The 25,934-nt window shown below is 42.9% G+C and overlaps 1 protein-coding gene across 2 annotated transcripts; it reads right to left on the bottom strand.

The window, feature by feature from the left end:
- Positions 1-22,795: 22,795 nt before the first annotated feature.
- Positions 22,796-25,634, bottom strand: LOC133818771 (uncharacterized). 2 transcript variants are annotated; one of them, XM_062251810.1, is made up of 7 exons: positions 25,288-25,634; positions 25,124-25,182; positions 24,947-25,035; positions 24,668-24,816; positions 24,419-24,500; positions 23,651-23,775; positions 22,796-23,194 (listed from the first exon to the last, which is right to left on the bottom strand). In XM_062251810.1, the coding sequence occupies exons 2-6, from the start codon at positions 25,158-25,160 to the stop codon at positions 23,662-23,664; spliced, it is 471 nt and encodes a 156-aa protein (XP_062107794.1). In that variant the 5' UTR covers positions 25,161-25,182; positions 25,288-25,634; the 3' UTR covers positions 22,796-23,194; positions 23,651-23,661. The 2 variants fall into 2 exon arrangements, with proteins under 2 accessions (XP_062107794.1, XP_062107793.1); XM_062251809.1 differs by having other exon boundaries at positions 23,656-23,775; positions 25,288-25,633.
- Positions 25,635-25,934: the final 300 nt, after the last annotated feature.

Genomic DNA, 25,934 nt, shown 5'->3' with positions numbered 1-25,934 from the left:
GCCTCGACCAAAGAGGACGCGATGACGGGTTTTACTACCTCATGCGATTTACCAGCTCTGCCTCCGTCATCGATTTTCCCAGCCATCCAAACGACTATAACGATTTATTCTTTATGTCGAATGACTTCAAGAATTGCGAACACCAATACTTCAACCGACCTCGTAAGTCTTCTACCTTTGCAAATTGAGCTTGTGAATTTTTTTATTCCTTGAAATATATATTGTTGACGCGGTTTTTTGCCAACAGTGAATTATATGAATAAATAGGATGGATTAGTGCTGGATGATAAACCGTAATCAGAAAATGATAATAATCGAGAATGTGGAAACTAATTGCAGAGAAAGATGGTCACTCCTTTTTTACGTGGTTCGGAGGTTAAAATCCCCTAGTCCACGAGTCAATATTATTGATCTATCTTCACTATTTCTTACAGAGTATTTTCATTACAAGAAGAATCCAACCCCTTGCATTATCCAGGGCCTTGGTATTTATAGGAGATTGATCTCTAAGTAGGTATTGGGGTCATCCCGTGATCTCTCCATCCATCATGTCATTTACGTAACACCGATGATTAATATCTAAACCTTACAGTGAAGTGTGGTCTAATCAATAGGTAAAGATGGGTAATGGGCCACATGGCCCAAATCAGGTGTGGGATGTCTGATCACGCACGTTTATATTGCGTATCTGGGAATTCGGGAATAAAACAGACACGTGATGTCTGGTATATGCACGCTTATATTACGTGGTTGACTTTATAAAGATCCGGGGGTATGTCAGGCCTTTGATGCACCACGAGCTTAATGTGGCGCTAGCTCGTGGCTTCTACTATGTCGACACAATGGCTCCAAGTGATGAGCAGCTAAATGATCCATCAGCTCGAGCTATTTGTTTAGGGGAGTGTAACAAACAGCTCCGGATGAACGGTGGACACGTGGCAGATCGGTTACGGCCCTTTTCTAGCTCGACAAAGTACGTGTGGATATTCAGGGCGTACATTTTCCCCCCAAGCCCCTGCTCGTGACCTATGATGTCATCTTTGATCTTCACAGTGGGGGCTTTTAAACTTACTTTTCGACTCCTCATGTCCTGCCCACCATTTGGGTATCGGACACGTGGAACGCCGTGGTTGGCGTCTGCTCAGATTCCGAGGATTGTATTAAATGGCCTAGCCACCTTTTTGTCGTTGTTTCGTCTTTCGAGTTATGACCCTCGTATCTCACATTGATTTGATTAGATGGTCCTCGTTTCCTCATGCCTCTTACGTATATATAAGGTTGGTAGTTTTCAGTTCTAGTCACCCTTCATTCGAAATTATCCTTTATTTTCTCTTTTTCGAGTTTTAGAAGCTCTTCTTCTTCTTCTGGTCATAATCCCAGAAATCCCCACATTCTCGCCACAAGAGCCTTTCAAAAGTCCAGCCTTAAGGATTCCACCAGGACTCCTACTCCTACACTGCCTGCAACTTTCGTTCAGAATATACATTGTAAGTTCCCTGTCCGTTGTATGTTTTGATTTCCCTGTTTCTTTGTTATGCCAAACTACGTCTCATAGTCGCAAACAATAGGTTGTTTTTTGGTTGGTTTTTGGGGCATAGGTTCTGATTCTAGGCATATTGAGTATACCTAAAAACATGTCTAGGAATGCGATGTTCATAACTAGGTAATTTCTGGGTAACTTTCTGGGTAGATTTCTGGGTAAATTTAGGAAACACCCATTCGGAATAGGGAAGGTGAGGGGTTTTTAGGGTGTAAAACCAGGTAGCTTAGGGGTCACGCTTCCTAGGTGGTTTTCCTCTCAAAACCTCTCCTCCAATGCAAGTAATAAACTGATCCTCCGACACAAGGATCCTTGGATATCAGGGATTCGTTGGAAACTTGGGCGCGTGGCTATGGCAACGCGTGGCATCACACCCCGCAGGCTGAGATTACCTTAGCTCGTGTATGAAAAACCCTTCTTCTCGCGCTGCTTGTCCTTTCTTAGCTTTTAGCTCGCCTACTAAGTTTTTCTCGTTCTTGTTCGCTAGGCGATCAGATGGGGCCCAAAAAGAATATGTCCAAGAAAAGCGCGGCCAGCTCATCGTCCCAGCAATCCAGCAGAGGGAAGGAGGTCGCGGTGGAGTCTCCCCTCCCCCAGTTCGGTCCCATGGTGGAGAAGGAGATCGAGGTGGGACTTGACGCTTTCTTTGAGGTGGAGAGGATAGTCTCGAAGATCATGACCCAAGGGAGGGTCAACAAGATAATGTTGTCCCACAACATCGAGGTTGGGACCAACACTCTTATTGCCCGACCTCCCTTCGAGGGTGAGAGGAGCTGCGTGCCCCTTGATGAAGACTTCGCGGCCTGGATCGATGAACATCTCAGGGCCGGGGCCTTCCTCCCTCTGGATCAGTACTTCGCCGACTTTCTTAACTACGTAAAGTTGGCACCATTTCAACTGCCTCCAAATTCTTACCGTCTGTTGGTGGGGCTGAGGTATCTCTTCCTGAAGCACGAGTGGGAAGTCCCTACCCCAGCGGACATCCTCTACTTCTTCTACCTCAAAGCCAGCCCAAATCAAAGGGGACGAGGTGATGGGTTCTACTACCTGACCCGCTTCCTGAACTCATCCGCGGTGATTGAACTTCCCAGTCATCCCAACGACTTCAAAGATCAATTCTTTATGTCAAATGGGTTTCGCAATTGCAAGTACCACTACTTCAACCATCCTCGTAAGCCTTCTATCTTCAGCTCGCGTAACATTTTTTTTCTTTTCGCGTGTATACTAACTGGAGCATCACCATGCAGCCATTTTTGCGAGGACGGCCAAGTCCATGACCCTTGGGGGTCAATACGATACCCTGGCGGGGCTTCCGCCCAGTGAGAAGGACTACCGCCAGCTCGTGTCAGACGACATGATGTTGGCGTGTAAGTTAATCTCTGCAGGCCAAACTCTGGCCTTGAGGAGGACGCGGGCCAATCATCCAGCAGCTCGCGTGCTAGCGACTATTCGCGAGGTCGATGCCACGGCCGACGGCGGCGACGAGCAGGAAGAGGAGCCCGAGGTGCCACTCGTGCGGAAGAGACGAGCTCCAGAGGATGCTCGGGATCCCGACTTGGATCGAACTCAGTCAGGGGTAGCAGCCAGCCCCTCCGGCCAAGGTAACCCATATCCCTTTCGGGACCTAGACAGGGCAGCTGCAGACCTTAGGCTAGTTAGGTTTAACCCAAACCAGCTCGTGCATCGCCACTGAAACGATCCAGACTGTAACATAACCCTACTCCAATGCGTAGATCAATTAGTGCTGCGTAATGACGCGGGCCGTCCCAGGGGCACCGTAGTAGTAGACAACACTTTTTCCTTTAGGTCAGCCTTTTTTGAGGAGTATGGGACCAACCTTAGGTCGTGGCCCTCCCTTCTCGAGGGCATAGTTGCTCCTGGACTTGGGCAATACGTGGAGGAATCCAGTCCCGAGGTAGAGCCTGACCCGGAACCTCCCCTAATCCAAGAAGTGGTTGCCTTAGACTTTCCTTCCCCTGTAGCAGCTCTGAGGCCGAAGGTCATGGAAATAGACTCTTCCTCTAGCTCGGAGGGTAGGAATTTTGCTACTTCGTGTATATTTATCATTAATAATTTTCTTTTGAAGAACGTACATGCATTCTTAATGCGTTCTCCATTCTTCTTTTCAGGCAAGGAGATGGCACGGAGGGGGGAACCGGACATCCACTCGATGTTCCTAGGAGGGAAATCAATCGAGGGTCCCCTTGTCAAGAGGCTTCGGCCTAATTCCAAGAAAACGCCACCCTCGGATACGACTGTCTCCCAATCCCCAGCTAAGGGGAAAGGCTCGGGCTCAGGAGCTCTGCCCGCCGCAGCCCCGACTGCGACCTTTCCTCGTCTTCCTCCACCTCCTGCTCGGGAACCGGTAGCACCGGTTGGTCCCTAAGTTCCAGTGGCCCTCGCTGCCACTGTTCGCATCCCCGTCAACCCCTAGGATCTTGAGCTGATTCCAGACACTTTTCGGGGGACCGTCTACAAGACGACGAACTATTCGGTGGAGCACTTTTACAAGGCCAAGCCCACCGACCTGAGGGCGATTGAGGAAAGGAGCCCCGAAAATGTTATGGAGTCTGCCATGGGGATGAATCTCACAGTAAGCATTTTCCCCGACCTCACTTTTAATATATATATTTCATTTTTCTGGTATGTGTCTAACTGTTTCTTTGTTTTTTGTAGGCGGTCTTGGCTCAACACCGCAGCATCTCTCGGGCCAAGGCCAGGAACGAGGAAATCAAGGCCGAGCTGACCGCGGCCCAAGCTGCTCTCGCCGCCTCTCAACAAAACGAGCAGAGGGCCAGGGCTTCATTGGCGGCGGCCCATGTGAGTGAACAGGCGGCGAAGGCTGCCTTAACCACTGCCCAGGAAGGCGAGCAGGAGGTGAAGGCTGCCTTGGCAGCCCTTCAGGCCGAACTCGAGGGGGCCAAGGCCAGACTGCTGGAGGTCAAGGCGTTCATTTTGGAGGAGAAGAAAGCCTCGAGCTCCTCCATGGAAAGTATGATGTACCATTGCTGGGCTTTCAATCAGAATGGCAATTTCTCCTTCATGGCCTCCGATGCATGGGGGCACTACCTTGAGAAGTTCAAGGCCCAGCTGCAACAGGAGCTGCAGGCGCCAACCGAGACTGGGGAGACTTCTGTTGCGGGCGAGCAGGAGACTGAGGAGGTGACATCCTTAGAGCGGCCTGGGGGAGCCTAGAGAGTTTTTTCCTTGTATCTGCACTTCTCGTTTATTTGTTTGTAAATATTCAGCACGAGGTTTTTCTCCTCGAAACAATTTATTGATTTTAGTTATCTCAAGTTTTACTTCGATCTTTTTCTCATATTTTATGATGTGTTTGGTAAAGACTTAGTTCGTGCTAGTTTTATTGGCCGTTTTTCCTTTAGAGGAAGCAAAACATTGCTAGCCAACTTCTAAGTTTTGGAACCTGGTCGTATCCAGGATACTTAATTTTAAAAACTTAGTTCGCGTTAGTTTTATCAACACCTCATGCTTTTTAGAAAAAACACTGAATCAATTTAACCAACTTCTAAGTTTTAGAACCTGGTCGTGTCCAGGATATTTAATTTTAAAAACTTAGTTCGCGTCAATTTTATCGACACCTCGTGCTTTTTAGAAAAAACACTGAATCAATTTAACCAACTTCTAAGTTTTAGAACCTGGTCGTGTCCAGGATATTTAATTTTAAAAACTTAGTTCGCGTCAGTTTTATCGACACCTCGTGATTTTTAGAAAAAATACTGAATCAATTTAACCAACTTCTAAGTTTTAGAACCTGGTCGGGTGATCTGCCCCCCAAGTAATCAAGAAGTGGACTTGCGTGGTTACTTGAACTAATTACACAAACAAAATCATACAAACATAAATGAAATCACAAACCATTATATATTCTTTTTTTTCATATAGCTAATTGGCTTTTATACGCAAGCCTTACATAAAGGAGTGATTTTATCACTGATAATATTTTCTCAAATGCACAGCATTCTAGGTCCGTGGTACCATTTCTCCATTAAGCAGGGCTAATTTGAAAGTACCTTCTTGTATGATTTCGATGATCTGATAGGGCCCTTCCCAGCTCGGTCCTAAAGAACCATCTTTGGGGTCCTTGCCCGCTAAAAGCACCCTTCGAAGCACCAGGTCTCCTAATCCAAAAGCACACCTTTTAACCTTTGAATTAAAATAACGAGTGATCTTCTACTGATAATGCGCGAGGCGTAGTTGTGAATCCTCTCACTTTTCATCAATCAGGTCGAGGGATGCGCTGAGAAATTTGTCATTCTGCTCTTGGCTGAAGGCCTGGACCCTATGCGAGGCTATCTTTGTTTTGACAAGAAGGACGACCTCACTCCCGAAAGTCAAGGAAAAAAGGGTGTGCCCCGTCGAGGTTCGGTGCAAGGTCCGGTACGCCCATAGCACCTGCGGGAGCTGCTCGGGCCAAACTCCTTGGCCTCGTCCAGCTTCTTCTTAAGACTCGCCTTGAGCATCTTGTTCATAGCCTCGACCTACCCATTATCCTGGGAGTAGGCCACTGAGGAATTTTTTTTAATTATGTCGTGCCTCCCGCAAAATTCGGTGAAAAGGTCACTATCGAACTGGGTTCCATTGTCCGACACATCTTCCTTGGCAGTCTGAACCAGCAGAAAATATTCTTAACCACAAAATCGAGGACTCTCTTTGATGTTATTGTTGCCAGGGGCTCCGCTTCTACCCACTTCGTGAAGTAGTCAATAGCCACAACCGCATAGCGAACTCCTCCTTTTCCCGTGGGTAGGGCTCCAACTAAGTCAATCCCCCAGACCGCAAATGGCCATGGGGACGAGATCATCTTCAGCTCGACTGGTGGAGCTTGGGCGATCGTGGCGAACCGCTGACATTTGTCACACTTTCGGACGTAAGAAATTGAGTCTTTTGATAGAGTGGGTCAATAATATCCTTGCCTCAATATCTTCAAGGCCAGGCTTTGCCCCCCAGCGTGATCTCCACAAAAACCTTCATGCACCTCCTGCAAAATAGTTATAGCCTCCTCTGGCAGAACACATCGCAAAAGAGGTAGAGAGAGGCCACGCCGGTACAACGTTCCGTCTATGACTGTATACCTCGGAGCTTGGTAGAGTATCTTTCTTGCGTCCTTTCGCTCTTTGGGTAACTTCGCTGTGGTAAGATATTCGACTATGGGAGTCATCCAGGTTGGCCTGGCATCGATTATCTTGATCTTCCCTATATTCTCTACTACACTTGGTCTCTCCAAGAACTCCACTGGTATTAGGCTCAAGGTCTTGGCTTCCTTGGAGGTGGCCAGCTTTGCTAGGGCATCAACATTGGCGTTTTGCTCCCGAGGGATCTGTTCAACTAGGCTGTACTCAAATTTGGACAACTCCCTCTTTACCTTGGCCAGGTAGGCCGTCATCTTGGTTCCCCGCGCCTGGTATTCCCCTGATACTTGGTTTACCACGAGCTGGGAATCTCTATAGCACTGGATGCCCCTGGCCTTCAACTCCCTGGCCACCCTCAGCCCAGCCAATAAAGTTTCGTACTTGGCCTCGTTGTTGGACGCTTCGAATCCGAATCGTAACACAGAGTGGAAGCGATGTCCCTCTGGGGATATAAAAATGATTCCATCTCCGGACCCGTTCTCATTAGATGAACCGTCCACAAGACTTTCCACAAGGCCAACACCGGTTCTTCCACCGGTTCCACTTAGAATCCAGTGCATTCTGCCACGAAATAAGCCAGAGCTTGGCTTTTGATCACAGTTCGTGGTACGTATAGGATCTCGAATTGGCTGAGCTCGATAGACCATTTCAAAAGACGTTCTGATGCCTCAGGTTTCTACAGTACCTGCCTTAAATGTTGATCGATTATGACATGGATTGAATGGGACTGGAAATATGACGTAAGCTTTCTGGAGGTCGTGATAAGGAAGAAAGCCATTTTTTCCATCAACGGATATCGAGATTCAGCTCCGAGGAGCCTTTTGCTAATGTAATAGACTGGCTTTTGAGACCGGTCTTCTTCCCGGACCAGCACGGCGCTAGCCGCATCTTCTATAACAGCTAAGTAAAGAAAAAGAGGCTTTCCTGCCTTTGGCTTGGACAACACGGGCAGCTCAACTAAATGTGCTTTTAGGTCAAGGAAGGCCCGCTCACACTCTTCAGCCCACTCAAACTTTTTATTCCCCCGGAGCAGGTTATAGAATGGCAAACACTTGTCGGTAGATTTGGAAATGAATCGATTAAGGGCTGCCACCCTTCCTGTCAGACTCTGGACGTCTTTTCGCGACTGGGGTGACGACATTTCGAGTAGCGATCTGATTTTGTCTGGGTTCCCCTTTATTCCACTGGTGTTGACTATGAAACCGAGAAATTTTCCTGACGCAATCCCGAAGGTACATTTTTGGGGATTCAGCCTCATACCATACTTCCTGAGGATTTCAAAACATTCTCTCAGATCGGGGACATGGTCATCGGCAGTTTTTTACTTGACCAACATGTCATCAACATACACTTCCATGTTTTTCCTGAGCTGATTAATGAACATTCTGTTGACCAATCTCTGATATGTAGCTCCGGCGTTTTTAAGCCTGAAGGGCATGACTTTGTAACAATACACGTTGGTTGGGGTCATGAAGCTGGTATGCTCCTGGTCCGCAGGATTCATAGCGATCTGGTTGTAACCGGAATACACATCCATGAAGGACATGAGCTTGTGTCCTACCGTGGCATCCACCAACTGGTCGATCCTTGGTAGGGGGAAGCAATCCTTGGGACACGCTTTATTCAGGTCAGAAAAGTCGATACAGCTCCGCTATTTTTCGTTGGGCTTCGAGACCAGAACTGGATTGGTGACCCAGATCGGGTATTTTACCTCGCAGATAAAACCGCACTTTAAAAGTCAAGCAACTTCATCTTCCAGGGCCGCAGCTCGGGTCGTACCCAGACGCCTTTGTTTCTGCGACTTCGCCGGCATGCTTTTGTCCAAGCTGAGGGTATGCATGATGATGCTTGGGCTGATCCCCACCATGTCCTCATGAGACCAAGAGAAAACGTCTAGATTTTCTTGCAGGAATTTCAGCAGCTCCGCCTTTCTCTCATCACCAAGGTTTTTCCCGAGCCTAACGATCCTCGAAGGGTCTTTAGGATCGATACTTACTTCTTCGAGCCCTTCAATAGCCTGGAGCTCAGACCTATCTTCGCCAACTCTGGGGTCGATATCGTCACTCAAGGTGGTACCTATGTCGTTTCCCAGCTGAGATTCCCTTATCCTAGAGCTAGTTCTTGTTTCCTGGGGTTCCTCGCTTCCGCCCTAAATGGTCAGCGTCTGCTGCTCAGGTTATGATTTTCCCTTCATGGAAATGCTATAGCATTCCCTGGCAGCGAGCTGATCACCTCAGACTGTACATATCCCCGTAGAGGAGGGAATTTGACTGCGAGGTGGCAGATAGAAGTTATGGCTCCAAATGCCATCAACGTGAGCCGACCCAAAATTGCATTGTACGCGGCGGGACAGTCGATGACCACAAACTCAAGGAGTTTGGAGACAGTTCGGGGTCCCTCTCCCAAGGTTATTACTAATTCAATCATACCTATCGCTACCGACCCATCGCCAGAGAACCCATACATCATGATGGAAGTGGCCTTCAGTTCGGTCACCGACAACCCCATTTTTTCTAACGTGGACCGAAACAACAAGTTCACCGAACTCCCATTATCAACTAGCACCCTCCTGACTCTCCAATTGGCGAGCTGGGCGGTTATAACTAGAGGATCGTTATGTGGGAACTAGACATGACTGGCATCTTCTTCGGTGAAACTGATTGGCTGCTTCTCCAATCGTTGTTGTTTGGGTATGGGTTGCTCTGGGATAAATTCGATTCCGTTATGAGATTTTAATTCATTGATGTATCTTTTCTGAGCACCTCTGCTTGAGCCTGCCAGGTGGGGGCCCCCAGAAATGGTGGTTATCTCTCCTCCTATTATTGGAGGAGGGAGGTCCTGCCCCACGTGGGCTCCGGTCGGATTCGCTGGGGCTTCCGGAGCTGATTGAACTTTTTGCCTGGCGGGCTGATTCGGAGTGACTCGATTCTGGGCATACTGAGCCAAGGGTCCAGCCCGGATGAGTGTCTCGATCTCATCCTTCAGATGCCTGCAATCATCGGTGTTGTGACCGATGTCGTTGTGGAATCGATAGAATTTTGAAGGCTCTCTCTTAGCCTTCTGATTTTTCAAAGGCTCTGGCCTTTTCCAGGGAAGGCGGGGATAATTCGCTAGGAAAATGTGCTCCCTAGTGTTTGTGAGATCGGTATAAACTGTGTAAACCGGTTTGAATTTTTCCACGAGTTTTCTCTTCTTTGGATCGTGCTGGCCGCCCTCGCCGTTTCCCTTTCTCTTGCCTCCACCCCCTTGGTTATTCTGGGCAACGGTCTGAGTCGTATTCACGACGTCTGATTCTGCTCCAACGGGCTGATCAGGGACTTGGCTGGTTCCCGCAACCGATGCTCTCGCTTCATCCAAATTTATCCATTCCTAGGCCTTGTTCAAGAATTCATCCACAGTGTTGACACCTTTCCTTTGGATTTATTTCCACAGCCCGCCCCCAACAAGGATTCCAGTCCTCATAGCCATGAGTTTGGAACTTTCGTCTGCGTCCCTAGCTCGGGTCGCAACGTTGGCAAACCTATTCAGATAAGCTTTTAAGGGTTCCCCAGCCTCGTGACATAGTTATAGATCATCTTAGGTCGCCTACTAACTAGGCCGCTTTGTTGTCAGGCGATCTGATGGCACCTCCCAAAAAGAAATCTGTGAGCTCATCTACCCAACACAAAGACAAAGGGAAGCAGGTCCCCTCTAAGTCTCCTATTCCGCACTTCGGTCTGGTTGTGGAGAAAGAAGTTCCCGTCAACCCCAATGCGTTCTTCAAGGCCGAGCACATAGTCTCGAAAATCAAGACTCAAGGGAAGGTGAATAAAATCCTATTGAGTCACAACATCGAGATGGGAGCTGGCGGTCTCCTAGCCCGACCTGCGTTCGAAGGGGAATGGAGATGTGCTCCTTTCCAAGACAACTACGTGAATTGGAGCGATGAGCATCTGAAGGCTGGGGCCTTCCTTCCCCTGGATCAGTATTTCGTAGACTTTTTAAACTACGTAAAACTGGCTCCTTTCTAGCTCCCCCCAAATTCATATAGACTTTTGGTGGGGCTGAAATATCTGTTCTTGAGGCACGAGTGGGAGGTCCGCTCTTCAGCATATATTTTGTTCTTTTTCTATCTCAAAGTAAGCCCCGACCAGAGAGGATGCGGTGACAGGTTTTACTACCTCACGCAATTTCCCAGCTCTACCTCTGTCATCAATCTTCCTAGCCATCCAAACGACTATAAAGATTTATTCTTTATGTCGAATGACTTCAAGAATTGCGAACACCGATACTTCAACCGACCTCGTAAGTCTTCTACCTTTGCAAATTGAGCTTGTGAATTTTTTTATTCCTTGAAATATATATATATAGTTTTTAAACACGTCCTGATTGAGTTTTTTTTTCATGCAACCATATTTGCCAGGACAAAAAAATCGGTAACCCTCAGGGGTCAGTACGAGAAACTGTCCAGACTTTCCCCCGGGGAAAAAGATTATCGCCAGGTCGTGAATGACGTCACGATGTTGGCCTGTCAGCTTATCGATGAGGGTCAAACACTGGCCCTGAGGACCCGAGCTCCCCTTCCGATGATCCCCGAGGTTCCCTCCTCACAAGAGGCTCTGCCAACCGCCGAGGACACCGATGAAGAGGAGGCCGAGGTGCCTTTCGTTCGGAAAAGACGAGTTTTCAAGCTAATCAGCGACCTGATCCTGACCAGGCTGCTTCTGGGGCAGTAGCCGGCCCCTCCAGCCAAGGTAACCCATACCCTTTTAGGGAGTTAGACCGAGCTACTGCTAGCTTTAAGTTAATATGTTTTAACCCCAACCAGCTAGTTAGTCGCCACCCCACTAACCTGGACCTAAATGTAACTCTCCTTCAATGCGTATATCGTTTAGTAGTACGTTACGACCACAGTTATCCCACTCACACCATTGTAGTTGACAACACGCTGAACTTTAGGTCTTTTATTTTTGAAGAGTACGGAACCAACCTTAGGACCTGGTCTTCTCTGCTCCAGGGAGCATTTACTTCTGGGTTTAGGCAATATGTAGATGAATCCAGCCCCAAGGAGGGACCTGAGCCACATAGGATCTTAGAGATTATATCCTTAGATTCTCCCTCCCCTCCATTAATCCCAGGGCCAGAGGTCATGCCTAGCCCGGCTCATACACCTGAGCTGGTGATAATAGACTCCTCCCCCAGCCCGGAGGGTAGGATCTATATTTCCTCTTTTTCTTTACATGTCTTTGAAACATAACTTTTGTGAATTAACTCCCTTTGTTTTTTTAGGCGAAGAGATGGAATCGACCGGAGCTCCCGACCTATGGATTGCCTTTCAGGCTAAGAAAATCAGAGCAGGCCCTGTCGTGAAGAGGCCTAGAGTGGCGAAGAAGATCGCCCCTAAGACGGGAGATACTACAAAGTCCCCCTCCAAGGGTAAAGACACGAGCTCCTCTCGGGAGCCAGCTCTGGTGACTACTATCATCGTTGAGTAACTTCCTCCTCCTCCTCAAAACATGCCTCCACCTCCCCAAGTCATTCAAATTGAGCCCCCCATCGTCCGAATACCAGTGGAAACAAAAGACCTGGAAAAGATCCCCGAGGCCTTCCAGGGTATAGTATATGAGACTGCGACTCATATGGTGGGTCACGCATACAAAGCCAGTGTGAGGGACCTAAGGGCCATAGAGGAGCGCAACCCGGAGGACGTCCTCGAATCTTCCATGGGGATGAACCTCACTATGAGTCATTCTCCCATAACTGATTTTTGTCCTTTATGTTTAACATGTTCTTCCTCTTCTTTTTTTTGTTTGAACTTTTTTTGTTATTCTGCAATCCGTCCTGGCCTAATACTGAAGCATAGCTCATGCTAAGGCCAGAAATGAAGAGATCCGAGCTCAGCTGGCCACTGCCAAGGCCACCCTGAATGCTGCTCATAAAGGTGAGCAGGCTACCAAAGTTGCCTTGACAGCTGCTCAGAAGAATGAGAATGCTGCTAAGGCTGTTCTTACCTCTTCCCAAGAAATCAAGCAGGTCGCAAAGACCTCACTATCCGCCTCCCAAGCTTAGACCACAGAAGCGAACCATCGTGTTGAACTACTTCAGGTCAAGATTGGTGAGCTCAAAGCGTAGCTACTCGAGGCCAAAGTTAAAGCCAAGGAGAAAAAGGCAGCGCCATCATCAGCCATGGAGGAGATGCTATACCATTGTTGGGCTTTCAACCAGGACGGGAACTTCTCTTTTATGGAGCCCGGGTTGTGGGATCTGTACCTTGCTAAATTAAAGGCTCAGTTTTTGCAAGAACCCTCGGAGACTGGTGAGGCTTCCAGAGCAGCTGAGGGAGATGGTGAGGAGGTCACTTGCAGGGCAAGCTGACAGAGCCCAATGATTTTATTTATGATTTTCTTTGTATTTGTCTAACAATCTTTTGATATTAAACAATTTCCTTCGGGCTTAGTTCGATGTTATTTCTTATCTAACAATCTTTTAATATAGTTGATATTAAACTATATTTGTTTGTCTTATTTTTAATATATATCTAACTTTTGATCCATTTGTCTTTCTTTATTATCTTCTCATGCTTATGAATCCTTAGACTCTTGTACATTCGAGATTTTAGGAATTGACTTTTAGATCGAGATAGATTTTATCAAACTTGGCTATGTCCAAGTTTTTGTTCGCTTATTTGCGTCGCACTTGTTAAGAATCAGGCCTCGAACCTGGCTACATCCAGGGTTTTAGATGATTTAAACTTAGTTCGCGCTAGGTTTATTGAAAACTCGAGCTTTTAAAAAGCCTTTGAATAACCAATTTTTCCAAGCTTCTAAGTTTTTGGACCTGGCTGTATCCAGGGTTTTAGATGATTCAAACTTAGTCGCGCTAGGTTTATTGAAAACTCAAGCTTTAAAAAGTCGTTGAATAATCAATTTTTCCAAGCTTCTAAGTTTTCTAATCTTATTTGAGCAGGCTTAATTTTTCCAACCTCGGTTATGTGCCCCCAAGTAACCGGAATGTATAAACTTTTTTGGTTGCTTTTACAAATATGAGAACATAAGCTTGCAATAACAACACTAAGAAATAGTTATTTAACAACCCATCTATTATTTAATCGAAATGGCTTTTATAAATAAGCCTTACATTGATGGTGGTACTATTGATAATACTTTTTCAAATACAGAGCATTCCAAGTCTGTGGGACTACTTCCCCATTCAATCGAACTATCTTGAAAGTTCCTTCACACAGGACTTCTATGACCTGGTATGGTCCCTCCCAGTTCGGGCCTAATACACCATCCTTGGGGTCTTTATTTGCCAAAAAGACCCTTCAGAGAACTAGGTCGCCTAATCCAAATCTGTGGCCCTTAACTTTAGAATTAAAATAGCGAGTGATTTTTTGTTGATAATGGGCGAGCTGTAACTGTGATTCTTTGATTAGATCGAGAGATGCGTTAAGTAGCTCATCATTCTGTTCTTGATTAAATGTCCTTTGCCCGTGAGTAGCTACCATGGCTTCGACTGGAAGCATGGCCTCACTTCCAAAAGTTAAAGAAAAAGGAGTATGCCCCCTGGAGGTCCTGTGAGAAGTTCAGTAGGCCCAAAGTACTCGCGGGAGCTGTTCGAACCATAGTCCTTTGGCTTTGTCTAACCTCTCCTTCAGGCTTGCCTTAAGGGTTTGTTTACAGCCTCGACCTGCCTGTTGGCTTGTGGGTATGCTACTGACGAGAAACTCTTCGTGATGCCATATTTTTCACAGAAGTCAGTGAAGAGATCACTGTCGAATTGTGTCCCGTTGTCTGACATGATTTTCTTAGGAGGTCCAAATCGACACACAATATTCTTCACCACGAAGTCCAGGACACTTTTTGATGCGATTGTTACCAGAGGCTCGGCTTCTACCCACTTCGTGAAGTAATCGATCACCACCACCGCATATCAAACTCCTCCCTTTCCCATAGGTAGGGAACCTATTAGATCGATTCCCCACGTTGCATATGGCCACGGGGATGAAATCACTGTTAGCTCGACTAGAGCAGCTCGGGCAACTATGGGGAAATGCTGGCATTTTTCGCACTTTTGAACATACGAGATCGAGTCTTTCGTTAAAGTGGGCCAAAAATAGCCCTTTCTCAGTATCTTTAGTGCCAGGTTTTGCCCCCCAACATGATCCCCACAAAAGCCTTCGTGTATTTCTTGTAAAATAGTTTTGGCTTCCTCGGGCAGAATGGATTGCAGGAGAGGTAACAAATGACCACACCGATATATGGTTCCATCTACTATTACGTACTGTGGAGCTTGATAGAGTATTTTTCTCGTGTCTTTTCTGTCGTCAGGTAACTTTCCTGTTGTGAGGTACTCCATTATGGGAGTCATCTAGGTTGGTCTTATGTCGATCATTCCGAACTCCATCATTTCTCCTGTCACACTCGAACTCTCCAAGAACTCCACTGGCACTACATTCAATGTCTCAGCCTCTTTTGTGGTAGCAGTGCCAAAGCATCAACATTAGAATTCTGCTCGCGGGGTATCTGTTCAACAGAGCTGTACTCAAATTTAGACAGTACCTCGAGCTTGATACTCTCCCAATACATGATTGACCACGAGTTGGGAATCGCTATAGCATTGGATGACTTTCGCCTTGAGCTCTCTTGCTACCCTCAGTCCTGCTAGTATGGCCTCATATTCTGCTTCATTGTTGGATGCCTCAAATCTGAACCTCAGAGCTGTATGAAATCGATGCCCTTCTGGGGAGATTAAGATAATCCCAGCTCCTGATCCGTTCTCGTTTGACGATCCGTCAACGAAGATTTTCCATAATTCCTGCACCGGCCAAGAGCTCCTCTTGAAAACTGGTGCATTTAGCCATAAAATCAGCAACGGCCTGACTTTTGATTGAGGTCCGTGGCATGTATAATATCTCGAACTGGCTAAGTTCGATGGCCCATTTTAAGAGACGTCCCGACATTTCAGGTTTTTGCAAGACCTGCCTAAAAGGTTGGTCGGTCAAGACGTTGATTAAATGGGACTGGAAATATGGCCGGAGCTTTCTGGAAGCCAATATCAGACAAAATGCCAGCTTCTCTATTAGTGGATATCGTGACTCGACTTTGAGAAGTCTCTTGCTTACATAATATACTGGTTTCTGAGCACGATCTTCTTCTCGAACTAACACGACACTGACTGCATTCTATGTCACAGCCAAATAAAGGAAACGATTCTCTAGACATAGGTTTAGATAATATCGGGGGCTTGACCAGGTGCGTTTTTAGGTCATGGAATGCTTGTTCGAACTCCTCAGTCCACTCAAATTTCTTGTTTCCTCTGAGCAAGTTATAGAATGGAAAACACTTGTCAATGGATTTTGAAATGAAGCGATTCAAAGCCGCCACCCTTCCAGTTTGGCTTTGAACTTCTTTACGCGACCTGGGTGAGGGCATTTCTAACAACGACCTGATTTTCTCAGGATTCGCTTCTATTCCCCTTGTGTTGACTATGAACCCCGAGAATTTTCCAGATGCCACTCCGAATGTACATTTCTGGGGGTTCAGTTTCATGTCATACCTCCTTAATATTCCAAAACATTCTTCTAGATCGGACACATGGTTATTGTAAGTTTTTTATTTGACAAGCATGTCATCGACATACACCTCCATATTTCTCCTGATCTGGCTAGCGAACATTTTGTTGACCAAGCATTGATATGTGGCCCCGACATTCTTCAGCCCGAAGGGCATAACTTTATAATAGTATACGTTATGTTCGGTCATGAAGCTAGTGTGTTCCTGGTCCGCAGGATTTATCGCGATCTGGTTATATCCAGAATACGCGTCCATGAAGGACATAAGCTCATGACCTGCCGTGGCATCTACCAACTGGTCAATCCTTGGCAGTGAGAAACAATCCTTGGGTCAAGCTTTTTTTATATCGGATAAGTCGATACAAGTCCTCCACTTCTCGTTTGGCTTCGGGACCAGCACGAGATTGGCGACCCAGATCGGGTATTTTGCCTCCCGGATAAACCCGCATTTTAATAACTGAGCTACTTCTTCCTCAAGGGCTTCAGCTCGGACCGTTCCCAAACGTCTTCGTTTTTGGGATTTTGCAGGCACATTCTTGTCAAAATTTAAGGTGTGCATGATTACATTCGGACTTATTCCCACCATATCTTCATGCGACCAAGCGAAGACGTCCAGGTTTTCTTGTAAGAAATCAACCAGCTCCTTCTTCCATTGATCGTCAAGATTATTTCCAATCTTTACTACTCTTGAAGCTTCTTTAGGGTCAATGTTTACTTCATTGAGCTCTTCTATGGCTTGGAGCTCTGATCTGTCTTCGTCTACCCGTGGGTCAATGTCGTCGAGTTGGGCAACCTCACTCTCCCCTTTTTGCTGAGGTTCTTCCGTACCGTGAGTAACTCCTACTTCCTGGGACCCCTCACCTCCGTCATTTATGACCATCGCTTGCTGCTTGGGTTGTGATTTTCCCTTCATAGAAATGCTATAGCATTCCCTGGCAGTGAGCTGATCACCTTTGACGGTGCATATTCCTGCAGTTGAGGGGAATTTCATTGCTAGGTGGCAGATAGAAGTTATGGCTTGCCATCAGCGCAGGTCGGCCCACAATCGCATTATGTGCAGCCGGACAATCGATTACCACGAACTCGAGAAACTTGGAAACAGTTCGCGACTCTTCACCCAATGTCACCACTAATCCAATCGTCCCGATGGCTATTGACCTTTCACCAGAAAACCCGTACAGAGTCATCGATGTCGCCTTCAAATCAGTGACTGATAACCCCATTTTTTCCAGGGTGGACCTGAAAAGTAGATTCACAGAACTTCCGTTATCCACTAGTGTTCTTCGGACCCTTCGGTTGGCGAGCTAAACGGTTGCCACCAGCGGATCGTTATGTGAGAATTGGACGTGGCTAGCATCCTCTTCTGTGAAAATGATTGGTTTCTTTTCAAATCACTGTTGTTTCGATAATCGTTGTTCCGGGACGAACTCCACCTCATTATGGGACTTTAGCTCGTTAATGTACCTCTTTTAGGCCCCGCTGCTCGTGCCCGCCAAATGAGGTCCTCCCGAAATGGTGGTTATATCTCCCCCTACTATCGAAGGAGGGTCGACCTAATTTGCTTGAGCTCCAGGTTGGCTTGTCGGAGCTTCTGGGACAAGTAGCAGGGTCTGCCCAACGAGCTAACTCGGATTCACCTGATTTTGGGCGTACTAGGCCAAAGGTCCCGCCCTAATGAGGGTTTCAATCTCATCCTTCAGCTACCGGCAATCATCAGTGTTATGAACGATGTCATTGTGGAACCGACAGAACTTTGAGGGATCCTTCTTCGCCCTCTGGTTCTTCAATGGTTATGGCTTCTTCCATGAAAGACGACTAGAATTGACCAGAAAAATGTGCTCACGTGTATCCGTTAGGTCGGTATACGTGGCGTAGATAGGCTTGAACTTCTCTGCGGGCTTATTTTTCTTTGTCCTACTCTGGTCAGGTTCACCACTCTTTTTTCTTTTATTATTCCCCCCTTTGTTATTCTGGGTAACGGTTTGGGCCATAATTGCCACATCTGTTGTCGCTCCAATGGGTTGGATAGGGGTCTGGCTGGTTCCTGCAATAGAGGCTCGCACCTCCTCGAGATTTATCCACTCTTGAGCCTGAGATACGAATTCATCTACACTCTTAACTCCTTTTCTTTGGAGTTCCTGCCATAGGTCGCCCCCAACGAGAATTCCCGTCCTTATTGCCATGAGTTTGGAGTTTTCATCAGCATCCCTAGCTCGTGCAGCAACATTGGCAAATCTACTCAAATATGCCTTCAACGTTTCGTCAGGTTGCTGCTTTACATTGGCCAATGAAACAGCCTCAACTCGAGCTGCCTGTGAAGCTCGAAATGCTTTTTTGAACTCAGAGGAAAACTTCTTCCACGAGCTTATGGAATGTCTCTTGTATTGCTTAAACCACTGCCTGGCTGGCCCAACCACAGTTACAGGGAACAAAATACACCTTAGGTCGAGCCCGACGTTGTGGGCCATCATCATGGTGTTAAACATTCCGAGGTGATCTGACAGATCTCCATCTCCATCAAATTTCAACAGGTGTGGCATCCTGAAACCCACAGGATATGTTGCCGCTGCAATATTTGGAGCAAAAGGCTCGAGCTCCTCGTCTGAGTCACAATCTTCATTTTCCTTTTCGGACAAGAGTTTTTTCATTTGCTCTTCCATCAGAGCTAGTCTCTTGAGGGTTTGGTCCTTAGTCCCTAAGTTAGCTGGGGGTTGTTCAACAGCTCTCATCCTATCATGCGCGTTTGACGGATTATTGGCCCTCCAAGTTCGAGCTTGGTTTTGCAGGACATTCCCGTTATCGCGTACTACGGACGGACCTCCCTCTTGTCGAGTATAGCTAATATCTCCATCTTGAATTGGATACCTTCTCTGCGAGTTTAGACGATCGCACAAATCGGATTGTGGATCATACCGAGGGTTGTGTGCTGAACTCAAATGATTCCTTAGGTCGCTCTCGAACCTGCCGCTAGGATGGCTTTTGGTCCAGTAACTCCCGCTTGCGAAGCTTACAGCTCGCGGCTGGGGCCGAGGACCTGGATTCTCGACACATATTAGTGGGACGTAAGTATTGGCCGATGGGGGAGGATTTCTCCTACTGTCTCCATGAGCTAGAATATCTCGTTGAGGACGAGGTGGTATTGGATGCCTTATAGGTGACGGGGGGTGCCTTTTTGGTGAGACTATCCCCGTTCCATCAGGACGGACTAAATTAGCCTGCCTCTGTTCTACTCCAATGTCTCTAGTTCTTTGTGCCTGGTGATCTGATCGCGGCGTATGAGGATTTTTTGGAGCATTTTGTATTTGTGAGCCTATTCTAGCCCCTCCTCATGGATTCATGGGCATTCCCGGGGACCTGCAAAGAAGGCACCGAACTTGGGGTTGCAGTCCTAACTGACTGACTGACTTGCTGACAACCCTTATGACGGCCGCTGGGTCGAGCATTCTGGTAATCTCGCCCCGCAGGTACAGAACTTGGAGTAGCGGTTCTGACTAATCGACTCGGTTTAGATCGATTATTCTTATGGGACTTATGAGACCCACTTTGCATCTTTCTGACATTAACGTCGGTTGCAAGAGGGGGTAACCGAGCCAAAACCTCCTCAATCTGCTTGTTTTCCCTAGCGAGATGGTTCCTCATTTGCATGTTCTCCATCTCGATGGAAGTTAGGTACTCTGGGTTTGGGTTTGGCAGTAATGACGTCGAACTCCCAGTGTCGTCTTGACCCGCCGGTTGTTTTCCCGGACGTTGTTGAATCTCAGGGCCACATTCATTGCCGTGCATTGAGCGAGTGAGCACCATGATGGGAATTAACTGGGATTTTGGTGAAGCACTAATTTGCTCTCAATGAAAGCACCAAACTGTTGATGCGGTTTTTCGCCAACAGTGTATTAAGAAATAATAAGGACAGATTAGTGCTTAATGGTAAACCGTAAAGAAAATAACAAGAATTCACTCAAGAATATAGAACTTTTACGTGGCTCAGTGGTTAAAATCCACCTAGCCCACGAGTCACTATTATTACTGTTTCTCTCACTATTTTGGCAGAGTTTCAGTATTACCGAATAGTTTTTCTCTTTTTTCCTTTCCAACATTCCTAGTATTTATAGGGGAATTCCATGGAAAGGTTTGGGTAACCGCGTGAGTCAATCATGCATTTACATAATGTCTATATTCAATACAAATAATTCTCATTTATATGAGGATATGATTTGATAACAGAATAAATATGTTCATGCTATCTCAGGTAATAAATATGACAATCTGGTCATAAATAAATGTATAAACATATCCTGAGTCTCTGGGGATCCCATAATATGCATCATAGTTGAATCTTCACGAGTTGGATATCTCCTCCAAACTCATGCTTCAACAGTTATCTGATTCTGAGCTCGTGCTAAACTGCCATCGTGTTCTTAGTTCGTGATAAACTCAGGACGCCTAACACCATGTTTGATATTTATGAATCCCGAGCTGTCCACATGAATAATAAGCAGATATTCTACTTGCTTATTTTTCCGTGTATTTATCTGCCAGCTATACCCGAGCTGAGTGAATGAACTCGTGCTAAAAATAGGGTACAACAATAATAATAATATATTTAATAATATCCCTCTAGAATAATATTTAATTAATTTAAAAAATAATTATTTAAATTTAAATTTATATTCATATACAAAAAGATATTTTTTTTATAAAATATCTTTTATTTTAAAAAAGTCTACAAAAATAGATATGAACATATTATTATAAATAAAATATAAATATCTTATTTAAAGTTAAAATAATAGTAGTAAATTAACTAACCACAAATAAGCAGATAAAAAATAAGATGGTTATATCAATTTTATTATTTTTTTATTCATTTTTTATAATAATAGTAACTAAATAAAAAATATAAATATATTAGAACTCGCAATAATTTCCACACCATTGGAGATAGTGGAAAATCTTTCGATTAATGATGCTACAAAATGTATTTGGAGATTTATGGATTAACTTATATTTACAAATTTGTTAAAACTTTAATGTCTCTTTTTTCCCAACCACCTCCAACAATCTCAAAATCACCCACACAACATAAAAATTTGATAACATCTAAAACATAGTAGAAAAATAAGATGAATATGTTAGAATATCAAGATCAATAATTTAAAATAAAAACTTTAAAGATTAACAAACATTAATAATTGAATACATACCCAAAACAATCAAATTTGGAAATATGAATTGGAATTCATTGAAAATTGAAATTAAAAGAGTTTAGAGAGGAGAAAAATTAGAGTAGAAGAAAATATGAGATTAATAAAGAATGTTTAGAATATATATATATATATTTATTTATATATATATATATATAGATTCATTGAGAGATATTTATCTATTTAAATAATATCTTATAAATATCTCATTAAAATTAAAAAAAATTATTTATTATTATTGTTATAATCTATAAAATGAATATAAAATTAGATTAAAGGAGAAAATAAATATAGTAATTTGAAGAGTTTTAGAGTGCCACATCATCTCCTTGGTGTTCATATTTATATATATACTAGGTAAAAATAATGTGCAATGCACGTTTGTTTAGTTTTAAAGATATAAACATGGATATTCAAACATGTATTTATTTTTATTATTTTTTAATTATCCTATAAATTTTAAATAAATAAACAATATATCATAAAAATATATAAAATATGTTTAATATAAATGTATTAAAAAATTAGGGCAAAACATTGTCTATAATTTGAATAAAAATTGGTTCACTTTTTTTTTCGTCAATATATAATAGAATGAATTACAGTTCTATAGTATATATAAATATTTATATCAATAATCTCTACATATAAACACAACATTGACATATATATATTTACATGGTCACATGAGATATATATAAATTACAATAATATTTAAAAAGAAATTAATAATAGAAAAAGTCATAATGTAGAGTAATATACATACATCAACTATTTTTAGTTTCTAATGTAAAAAAAGCTTCAACCACTTGATAAAAAATAAACTATCACACAAATTTATAAGATAAAAAGAATAATATGTATGACTTTATTATTTTTAAATAAATATAATTTAATTATTTAAATTATCATAAAATATCTTATTTTAATTTATTTATTTTTGTTGAAATTTATGTAGTTGTTAATATAATAGATTATATTATGTTATATGTTTAATATAGTATTATTTTAATAAGTGAAGTTTAAGTTTAAGATTAATTAAATTTTATTTAAGTTATAAAATGTATATTTTTATTAATTTTAAATAATTGTCATTGTAAAATATCTCAAAATTATCATATTTTAATTTATTTAATTAATCAATTATTTAATTTGATTTAAATTTAAATCATATTTATAATCTACTATTAAATATAAGAATATTCTATTAAAGTTAACGAAAAAAAATAAAAAAATTCTTAAAATCAAGAATATTTAGTTTATCTACACACTTGTTATATACCATTATTATATTATTATAGAAGAGATATAGATATAAATAGATATACTGATGGTTTCGACAGCTGCGGCATGTGGGGGAGTAAGATCAATAAATAGTGTTACCACGGTTCAAAATACATCATGTCTTGATCGTAACCAAATTATAGCCCTATAATAATATCTAAACAATACATGATGTTATTATCATCATAAACTAATATCTAAACTATACATAATGTTATTATTATAATTTCTCTCAAGTATAACATAGCCATGTTAATTGAATAGTTCAAACAAAACCAAGAAAAGTTATACCTCTTCTCATTGGATCTCTCAGTCGATTTTCTACCATATTATTAATTATCTTCTCTAATTCTATTCCTGCAAATTCCAACGTTTCATGCAGGCTTGCTGGATAAGTGGCCACGATGCTCTTTGATGGCTGGATTTTGGTTCCACAAGGAAGAGGGCACTTAGTGTTGTGGCCAACCTAGTTTCAGATAAATAAAAAAATTAGTATTATTAATAATAACAATAATCAAACAAAAACTTTTTTAATTCTTCTGATTTCTGTTAAAATGAGATCAAAACTACAATCACATTGCAGGCACACGCAGCTCCATCCAAACAGAGTTCAAATTAGTAAACCTAATGCCAGAACCCTTCCCAAACCAAAATACACATAGAGCTTGCATAAAGACTCAAAACATCTTGCCCATTCATTTCACTTTGAAAAGACAAGATTAAAAACATAAATGTTGCCAAACAAGCCCAATATGTTCAACAAATTGAAAATTTCCAGTGGAAATAGAATACAACAAAATTCTTTTTTAAGCAATCTGTCAAGCCTTTTTAACCTACTTCTCCTAGCATTCACTAACTATTGCTATTGAAACAGCAAGAGAAGCATAACATTCTTAAAGCTAAAGCAAAAACTTCGGTTCACCTCACATTTGATTATGGGGCTCTCCTCATAAGGACAGCCAAGAGATAGCTGAGAGCAGAGTCGACCGAGGAAAGTGCTACAATTAGCAATGCTACCAGAACAAGAGTCAGAGTAGCTGTCTTCAGCTGCACAAATGAACGAAAACATATGAGTTGTTGTTTAACTACTCGGCAATAGAACAAAACATAACATGAAAACAAAAATTGAACCAAATCTAAGATGAATTGAAAAATTCATATTTCCAGAACAAGGGAGTGCATAGGTAAACATCCACATTTTCCTTCATTTGTTGATCCACACACAAAATTACCATCATTATTTGAAAAGAAGATAAGTACAGCATAAGAAACAATTAATCTTAATTAAAAAAAAAACCCATCGTCCCACCAAATCCAAAATATTTTTAATCTCATCATGCCACCCGAACTTGATTCTTTCCCTTCATTCCTTTTCTTCTGAACCATATCAAAGAACACAAGGCCATATTAGCTGAACTCCAAATCCTTTCCTCCCCTACTTGGACCATGTACAATATAAAATATTCACTAATTCTAGGATGTGTCAGACATAAATGGCAAGACCATTTGATTTCAACCCCTCAGAAATTCATGTAATAGTTCAAGGACCTACAAATTTAGTAAAATTAACATGCTTGTATTGAGCTTGTTTCACATAGAGAGAAAAAAATAACAAAACAAAAGCGGTGTCTTTCAACTGAGCTAAACAAGCGATACATTTTCTGGAAAAAAAAAAACTAGCAATACATACTGTGCTAGGGAAGCTCGGCCATTCTATGTACTTCAGCTGACCAGGCTGCTCAGTCAAAAAAATGAACAGAGATCTCATCCACCTATTAGTGATTCAAACATCACCAATCATAAGTTAGTGTTTCAATCATTTTGTATCTTAAAAGCCAAATTAACAAATTTGTTTTAATCTGATGCAATTTCACAAACTGGGTTCTGCTTAAGACTTTAGGCCTATTAAATGTCTTAAATTTGAGATAAAGAATAGTACCACACAGCTTCTTTGACAATGGTTAAAAGAAAAGGTTCGTGAAGTAAGTTATCCTCAAAGCTAGACTGATAAGGTTCCCCTCTTGCCATGCGCACAGCACAAGTTGTCCCCAATTTGGATTTTCGAACATAGCCTCTTCCTTTAGGAATCTGCCACAAATAATTTAATACAGGTATAATGCGGATGATAACTAGACACACACACAACTAATATTGTTCTCTCTCTCTCTCTCTCTCTATATATATATATATATTATATTTGAAATGAAAATAGAATTACCCATCTAGATTGTACTACTTTCATGCCATTGCAATAACTGCTATTGCCCTGGAATGGTAGTGTGGCCTTTGTGGAATGACGAATGAAACCTGTAAAAATGGAGACGAAATTAAACAGTTACTGACGAAAAGTTAGCTCGAGAAAAATGTTAGAAAGAGGGAGACAGGATGTATATACCCGAACAGAATGGCATAAAATGAGAAAGAACAACCATCCTTGATTAAAACCCAAAATGACTGTCAAAAGGATAATACAGAAAAACAGTGAAGAAATTTCAAGTTTCAACTACATATTTCATAAAAATAAAAAAGGAAAAGCAGAATAAGATTAGGTTATGGTACCGTTGATGTCGTTGTTGGGCCACTGGCGGTTGAGGTGCGGGCTGCTTGTGATTTGAGAGGGAGGGTTCTGAGTTTAAAGGGCTGGTTTAAGTAGGAAAAAATGATGATGATGATGAGCATGCGGTTGGGTTAAATCTTAACGGAAATTTGAGTTTCTATGCTTATGTGAGGTGAAAATTAAAAAATGGCCCTTTGCTACTCGTATAAAAAAATTTATGCTAATCTTTGTCTCTCTCATGTTTTTTTCACCCTTATTCCTCTCTCCTCAGTTTGAAAACAGAGAAAACAGAAAACGAAAGAGAAAGAGAAAGAGAAAGAAGAGTGAAAAGGAATGAATAAGCTCAGCTCAACAAATTCATTGGCCGGCCATTTTGTATTTATAGAAAACGTGAGCTTTTACAAAGAATGATCTAGACCTTTTTACAATTACACAATAACCATTACCGCAGGGAATATTCTTACAAGAACTGGTTATGGATTGGGACCACACACAATTGGTTATGCCAGCTCATTGGTTATGCCAGCTCATAGGTTCTAGAACCAGAGGGGTATTTTTTATTTCTTGACAGCCTATCTCAAACTTGAGAGTGTTTCAACAACTCCAAGTTTATCTACTAAGAAATGAAATCTGTAATGTGTTAAACTTT

The sequence above is a fragment of the Humulus lupulus genome, chromosome 2 (genome assembly GCF_963169125.1).
Source record: "Humulus lupulus chromosome 2, drHumLupu1.1, whole genome shotgun sequence".
NCBI classification, from domain to species: Eukaryota; Viridiplantae; Streptophyta; class Magnoliopsida; order Rosales; family Cannabaceae; genus Humulus; species Humulus lupulus.
Note: the sequence above shows the minus strand (reverse complement) of the source record. Positions and strands in the feature narration are given on the sequence as shown.

Coding starts and splice junctions, on each gene's coding strand:
- LOC133818771 (XM_062251810.1), bottom strand. CDS start 25,160: ATGGTTGTTCTTTCTCATTTTATGCCATTCTGTTCGG. Junction 25,036..25,123: donor TTTTATGCCATTCTGTTCGG/GTATATACATCC, acceptor CCATTTTTACAG/GTTTCATTCGTCATTCCACA. Junction 24,501..24,667: donor ATTGTCAAAGAAGCTGTGTG/GTACTATTCTTT, acceptor AATCACTAATAG/GTGGATGAGATCTCTGTTCA.